Below are 8,100 nucleotides of genomic sequence, written 5' to 3' on the forward strand. Positions count from 1 at the left end.
GTTTCTATAGGTCATTGCTCCTCGTGCCTCTCTGAGAGGACCCGGTTCTGGCTCGTGGTCCCTTGGAAGGCTTAGAATGCCATTCGAATTGACTGATGCCACAGTCTAATACATACATATCAGCCCAGTATAGCTCCAGGGAGCCAGAAGGGCTCTCCACAGAAAAATTGAGTTATGATGGCAATTAAAATGAGTACAACTGCACTATGAAGTTCCTCAATATTGGCACGTTATCAAAGATAAGCAAACCTATGAAGGTTAAACATTAAAATATCTTGTTCACATGGCATAAAGCACTTCTATAGATTATTGAAAACCACTGAAAAAAATAACCAAGCAAATTAATATGAATATTTATTTACTAGAACTAGATACAGCATTATACTGTTAAGTCGTACATAACCATATAAATGTGAACTATGTACCATATACATATTTACCAGTTTATTTTTTATACTTCATTCCCATATTACAATCTTATTATGAATTGATGCCAATGAATTTGAAAGGAATACAAAGGACAAGTGTTTGCACTGTAATGAAAAAAAAAAATATCACCTTAAGTGTGTTCTGTTTATTGTGCAGGCTTAGCATAGTTTTAGCTGCCATGGATAATCCCAGAGTTTTCGCGTATGCTTTTCAATAAAATATCCATTCCATTTAGTGGCAGTAATCTCTGGAGGTTCTTGCATATCACTATCCTTCACCAGCACACTTTTAGAATAAGAAAATTCTCCTGTCTCCTGAAATATACAAAGAATTTTACCCATTAATACCATAATACATTGGATATACAGTATATTGCTTTAAAAATGAGGATTAGTCTGTGTGCATAATACCACAGAAGTAAAGAATGTTATGGTAGTAAGACAATATTGATGCAATACAATGGGATCATACAGCCTCAATATTTTCTCTGATACCTCTTTTTTTTATTTCATTGTGGAAAAGTATAGGGTATTTGTTGAAAAATCTAAAAATAATAGTTCTACACTGGATACTGTAATATGCCTTTATTATCTACCGGAATATATAATGTAAATATTCCAATAATTGTTGGAGCAAATTTTGGAATAAAAGCAAAGAGATGGGTGACATCTCCTACAGTTTACCTTCAAGAAACAACATCTGGGGTCAACATCATCTGGAAGGTCTGCAGGTACTCTCAAAGGTGTGACCTTGACCAAGTATTTCACTTTCCACAGCATCGCATTGTTTTCAGGATTGTTCTTGACAATTGCAACCTTACTTCTCTAGAAAAATATGGCAGGATAAGTAATCTTAAAAAATGCACATGTCAATATGCAATAAAAATCAAGCTTTGAATGAAATGGTCTTTTCCTGGTGGGCGACTCTGTAGTTCCTAGGAGCATTGGGGCTGCTAAGTTCATTACAGTATTAGGACTCTGCACCAGGCCTCTCGAGATGCACTTGAGCTTAACAAGAACCAGGACCAGAAAGTGGCTCTCTGATTTGTGAAGAGATTATAGATCAGAGATCAACCCAAAGCCAAAAAAAAAGTCCACCAAAAAATATAAGCATCATGCAACTAGGTAGAGGAGACCAGCATAAATTCAACACAGGTTATCCAAAACAACTTTGACATCCTCCTTACAACGGGAGACCAGCAACCACATCATCTAATTTGGCCAGAGCTGTAAAACCTGGAACCACAAAACATGATCCCATAGTGTAATAAGCAATCATCAGAGACGATGGCTTGGCCAGTACAGAAGGCCAACACTGGAAAACGGCACACACCCGAGGGTGAAAAACTTCTGAACCCATAAGGTAGAGTAACAAAGGCAACAAGAGTAACTACTGAGGTCCAAGGACACTGAATTGAATCTCACTTCAGAAGACTGCATCAGGAAGGTTTGGCAGCCATAGCAATAAGCTATGATAATAATAATAAGTTATATCTCTTGGATCTAATACCTCTTCTTCCCCTCTCTCCTTTTTCTGGGAGAGAGATACTGGTCATCTGGACTATCTGTAGGTGAGATAACTCAAAAGAAATCAACTCGTGGAGAGGAAAATCCAACTCCTCAAAACGAGAACTCAATGGGCAAGAGATACAAGCTGGCTGCCAAAGATGACAACCTTGATGTGCAGCTGAAGGGAAATACAAATCGAGGGCACTCACAAGACAGGTTGCACAAAATAGTTATGTTAGTCAGGAAATGAAATAATAAGATAGCAATGGCCCAATTGCAGCATAAAGCTGAATGTGAGCCCATCAGAGACATGCAGCCCTGGCTGCAACAGGCAAGTGAATGAGGTGGCTGGCTGGCAAGGATCTTAGGTGACCTGGACTGCCACCTAGAGGTCAGCCTCATCATGACCGGGGTGATTACACTGCAGCAATGATAATTTGTCTTGTTATCCTCAGGGGTTACTAATTTTCTTCAAGAAATTGCTTACTTTGATACTCTTATACCGTGTAAGCTTTTTCTCAGTTTTGGGTTGACTTCTGCCTCATGGAAAGAGCCAGCTTTTGGTCCTGTCTCCCTGTTGCCAGTCCCAGGGTATAGCTGCAGGCAACTACTGAGGGCACCCTCCCAGAAATAAAGACTACCACTGAAAAATAGTAAATACATTTTCAATTCCATATACTGTAATATGCAATGAAATAATATCCACCATAATATAATACCACCAGTACTATAACTTATTACATAAGTTATCAATTACATAGGTATGAAAATGGTCAATTAGTTAATTCTTGTCCTGCATGGGAAGATATAATGTAGGCTACTGTAAACTTAATAAACTGAGACGAGTTTTACAGTCAACGATTGGATATAACGAGTTTCATGTGCTTATGTGAACTGTTGGATCCAAGAATGTCTTGTTTTTACTTAATTCCTAAAAAAAATTTAGGCAATAAACTGTGTGCTAACCCTGATCTGTCATCTAATTACTATATTGAGAAAATCAAATCTTTCAACTCTGTATCATCATGGAAGTGTGCATCAAGTTCCATGCAATTATGGCTGGTTTATTCAGTACTCTCCTTTAACTTACCTTCTCATGAAGGCCCAGTCTTTTCATGATGTCTTTGTCCCACCATGGCCTTTTATAGAGAGTTCTCACTCGGGTGACGAGATGCAGCGGTGCAGGATCATAGGGAGGATCCACCTCTCCTGGAAACCTATGACAAGTCTTCAGTGAGCTCATATATCAAGTTTAATTACACAATAAACATCATAAGAATAACTGTTTTAACTCTATCAACTCGCGTGTGTGTGTGTTCCAAGGTTGCGCGTGTGTGTGGTCCAAGGTTGCTCGTATGTGTGTCCCAAGGTTGCTCGTGTGAGCGTGTGCCAAGATTGCTCGTGTGTGCGTGTGTCCCAAGGTTGCTCGTGTGTGTGTGTGTGTGTCCCAAGGTTACTTGCGTGTGTGTGTTCCAAGGTTACTCATGTGAGTGTGTGTGTGTGTCCCAAGGTTGCTCGTGTGTGCATGTCCCAAGGTTGCTCGTGTGTGCATGTCCCAAGGTTGCTCGTGTGTGCGTGTCCCCCAAGGTTGCTCGTGGGTGCGTGTGTTCCAAAGTTACTCGTGTGTGCGTGTGTTCCAAGGTTGCTTGTGTGAGTATGTGTGTGTCCCCCAAAGTTGCTCGTGTGTGTGTCCCCCAAGGTTGCTTGTGTGTGTGTGTGTGTGTGTGTGTGTGTGTGTGTGTGTGTGTGTGTTTCAAGGTTGCTCGTGTGTGTGTTCCAAGGTTGCTCGTGTGTGCGTGTGTTCCAAGGTTGCTCGTGTGTGCGTGTGTTCCAAGGTTGCTCGTGTGTGCGTGTGTTCCAAGGTTGCTCGTGTGCGCGTGTGTTCCAAGGTTGCTCGTGTGTGTGCGCATGTGTTCCAAGGTTGCTTGTGTGTGTGTGTGTGTGTTCCAAGATTGCTCATGTGTGTGTTCAAAGGGTGTTCTAGTGTATGTACTCACCTAGTTGTGCTTGTGGGGGTTGAGCTTTGGCTCTTTGGCCTCGCCTCACCTCACCAATATGTATGTGTTCCAAGGTTACTCTTAATATGTATACATGTTCTAAGGCTACTCTAGTAGTGTATATGTACATATTCGAAGGATGCTCTAATCAATAAAGCTACCTTGGAACATATGTAAACTAGAGCAACCTTAGGGTATACATACCCCAGTTTAAGAACCCTTGGATGGAATGGTTCCAAGATATTCACATTACAAAAAAAAAGTACATACAAATGTATCTACTTTATTGTAAAACTTTCTAGGGTATCATTTGTAACCGAGACATCTGTGATTATTCCATGGCATCCAGGACATGTGTGTAGAAGTTTTATAGCAGTTACGTTTTTTTTTTTTTTAGATACTGCTCAAGGTTAATGATTTATTTTACTACTTTTTTTTACTGTACTTCTACTGAAGTGTGTCATGCACTGCAATAACTTATCAGTAACATAATGTCAGAAGAAACAGCAAGTCACAAAATTTATTATTCAGTTTATAAAATCTTATGCTAACAAGCAATGGGTATAGTGACAAATAAAATGTAAAAATTTGAACCAGCACTGTACCTTGGATAATACACAAATCCAAAATATTGCCGACCACCATCAGGTTGGTCTTTAGGATACACGTCTTTGTTCCCAATGGGGCAGTCTAATGGAGCTGGGTGTGTTACTTCCCCTGACGACCAAGCGATTGGTGATTTTGACACCATTGTTTTTCCAGTGTGCACTCGTCCACTATAGTCAACTTGTAGCGAATGTTTGGTTTTGGAAGACTTAAAACGCACCCCAGTAGCAGCATTCATCCAAGTCGTTTGTCGGGCAACATACCGCAGCATCTTTTGTAGAACAACATTACTGTATTAAGCATGATTTAAAAATTCAGCACTCATAAAAAATTCAGGAAATACACAAAATAAAATATACCTTACGAACCCAGTTTGAACTGGGTTCAAACACACTACAGCAAACTTGAAACACATACACACACTAGAGCACACCAAGAATATGCATACCCGAGTCTGAAATACTGTACACTTATTGAACCCAATTCTTCTACTCCTGTAACTAGTCAGTAGCTACAATATCTTGGTGAAAACTTGATAGGCAAATGTGTTGCTAGCAGTGACCAACTAGCCCACCTATGCATCACATCTGACACTTCCTGCTGGAACATGTCTAATTCCCCCTAGAGACCTTCAACATTTGTTCCTGCTATATACAGTACCCTAATTTTACTGGTAGAAGTTTGAAAAGTTATGGTCCCTGTACCCTCAACACAGCTTATATACAGTATTCACATCTGAGATTTTATACATAATCTAAAATGCAGCATCGTCCGATGTACACAGTTTGCGAGAGGGCCAGAGACCAAAAGACACAAAAATGGAATCAGTATAGGAAAAGGCTAAACCTCCAAACATACCAGTGATACAAAGATGCGAGAAACAACTACACATCAGTGAGGAGAGAGACAGAAAGAAATTTTGAGAAAGGGATAGAGGACAAATGTAAAACAGAACCAGGAATATTCTATAGAATCATCAACAACAAATTGCAGGTAAAGGGTAATATTCAGAGGTTGAAAATGGGAAACAGATTATCGGGAAATGAAAATGAAATGTGTGAAACACTAAATGAAAAGTTCCAAAGTGTGTTCGTACAAAATGAAATCTTCAGAGAACCAGACACAATAAGAATTCCAAAGAACAACATAGAGCACATAGAGGTACTGTATGTTGAGACAAAGTTTAAAAAAATGCTCAAGGAGCTAAATAAGAACAAAGCAGTTGGCCTAGATAGAGTTTCATCATGGGTTCTGAGAGAACGTGCACCTGAGCTCAGCATTCCAGTTCAACTGATTTTTCAGGCATCCCTGTGTAAAGGTTGGTCCTCAGGACCAAAGAGTCAGAGTTCAACCCTCGCAAGCACAACTAGGTGAGTTGTGTGTGGAAATATTTCTAGCATATGTGTGGAAAAAGGCTAACATAGTTCCAATCTACAAAAGTGGCAGCAGGGAAGACTTCTCAATTATAGGCCTGTATCATTGACAAGTGTAATAGTCAAAATATTGGAAAAAATAATTAAAACTAAATGGGTAGAACATATGGAGAAAAACTATATACCAACAGACAGTATGGTTTTCGATCTGAAAGATACTGTGTTACAAATTTACTCAGTTTCTATGATCGAGCAATGGCGATTTTACACAAAAGAGATGGTTGGATTGACTGCATATATCTGGACCTAGAAAAGGCTTTCGACAGAGTTTCACATAAGAGGCTGTTCTGGAAACTGGAACATACTGAATGAGTAACAGGTAAGCTTCTAACATGGATAAAAAAAATATTGACAGAAAAGTGAGTGCAGTAATCAGAGACAATGTATCAAACTGGAAAAAATGTCTTGAGTGGGCTACCACAGGTATACAGTTCTTGCATCGGTAATGTTCATTGTCTACATAAACGATCTACCAGATGGAATACAGAATTATATGAACATGTTTGCTGATGATGCTAGGTTAATAGGGAAGATAAGAAGCTTAAATAATTATCATGACCGTCAAGAAGACCTGGATAAAATAAGTGTATTAAGCAACAATGTGGAAATAGAATTTAATGTGAATACATGCCATGTTATGGAATTTAGAATAGGAGACATTAGGCTGCACACTACCTATAAATTATGTGAAACCATTTTAAAGAAATCTGATAAAATTTAGAGATTTTTGGGTTACCTTGAGGTTACCTTAAGATGGTTTCGGGGCTTAGTGTCCCCATGGCCCTGTCCTCGACCACGCCTCCTCGTTGCTGGAATGATCAACCAGGCTGTTGGATGCAGCTGCTCACAGCCTGATGTATGAGTCACAGCCTGGTTGATCAAGTATTCTTTGCAGGTGCTTATCAAGTGCTCTCTTGAATACTGTGAGGGGTCGGCCAGTTATGCCCCTTATGTGTAGTGGAAGCATGTTGAACAGTCTTGGGCCTCTGATGTTGATAGAGTTCTCTCTTTCAGAGTGCCTATTGCACCTTTACTCTTCAACGGCGCATTCTGCTCCTCCTGACATGCCTTCTGGTCTCATGTGGTGTTATTTCTGTGTGCAGGTTTGGGACCAGCCCCCTCTACTATTTTCCACGTGTAAATTATTATGTATCTCTCCCACGTGCCTCAAGAGAATACAGATTTAGGCATTTTAGTTGGTCCCAGTAGTTTAGATGTTACTGAGTGTATTCTAGCAGTAAAGGATCTCTGCACGCTCTCCAGGTCAGCAATTTCTTCAGCTTTGAAAGAGGCTGTCACTGTGCAACAGAATTCCACTCTAGAGAGCACTAGCGTTTTGATAAGTATCATCATTGTTATAGCATCTCTAGTGTGTAAGGTTCTTGTTCTGGTTCTTCTAAGGCAAGACACTACAAGCATAGCTCTCATCTAATAACTAAGGCAATTATTACGTGAATTCATATTCCAGTTGGAAAGAAATCCCCAGGAACAATAGGAGGACCTTTGACAACCCTATGCCTGTTGAGGCTACTAGAGATATAGTGGCCTTCAGCTAAATATTACTAAGCCAGATGAGAAAGTGATTTATGGTAACTATATATTTGGTTATAAATATAAACTTATAAATTCAGTGGCTTGGTAAGAATATATCATTAAATCAGTAAAATCTGTACTGATGCAACCCAATGTAATGTATTAATAAAATAAATAACTTCCATAACCTAATGATATATATAGCTTTAACAACAAAAATGGGTTAAGTGTGTTGTAACACTCGAGTGTATGATACAAGCATAGACCCTCCTTGCTTTCTGACTACCTATAACCATCTAAGGCTGAACTTTCTGCCTGTAACCATGAATAGTCTGGTTAAACCTTACTTATCTCCCCTCTTATCGGTCCCTCCAAATATCATTACTGCTCTCTCTGAATATCGTGGCAGATTTAGCTCAAAAGGGGGTTTAATTACCTTGTCTATCAGTAGTTTGCCGGCAACACGGCTCCAGCCTGTTGTTGCCGTGGAGGGGACGGGCCTAGAAACTAACCATGTTATTTTATCAATATGTTATGCCGCTAAATAGGATTCGACGACAAATTTTCAACGTTTATACGTGACTTTGAGTTTAG

At 39.6% G+C, this 8,100-nt stretch overlaps 1 protein-coding gene across 1 annotated transcript; it reads right to left on the reverse strand.

The window, feature by feature from the left end:
* Positions 1 to 337: 337 nt before the first annotated feature.
* mRpL30 (mitochondrial ribosomal protein L30) lies at positions 338 to 8,091 on the reverse strand. The gene is made up of 5 exons (XM_045748655.2): positions 7,943 to 8,091; positions 4,540 to 4,811; positions 3,028 to 3,154; positions 1,113 to 1,253; positions 338 to 743 (listed from the first exon to the last, which is right to left on the reverse strand). The coding sequence occupies exons 2-5, from the start codon at positions 4,809 to 4,811 to the stop codon at positions 588 to 590; spliced, it is 696 nt and encodes a 231-aa protein (XP_045604611.1). The 5' UTR covers positions 7,943 to 8,091; the 3' UTR covers positions 338 to 587.
* Positions 8,092 to 8,100: the final 9 nt, after the last annotated feature.

This window comes from Procambarus clarkii, chromosome 2, assembly GCF_040958095.1.
Source record: "Procambarus clarkii isolate CNS0578487 chromosome 2, FALCON_Pclarkii_2.0, whole genome shotgun sequence".
In the NCBI taxonomy this organism is placed as follows: Eukaryota; Metazoa; Arthropoda; class Malacostraca; order Decapoda; family Cambaridae; genus Procambarus; species Procambarus clarkii.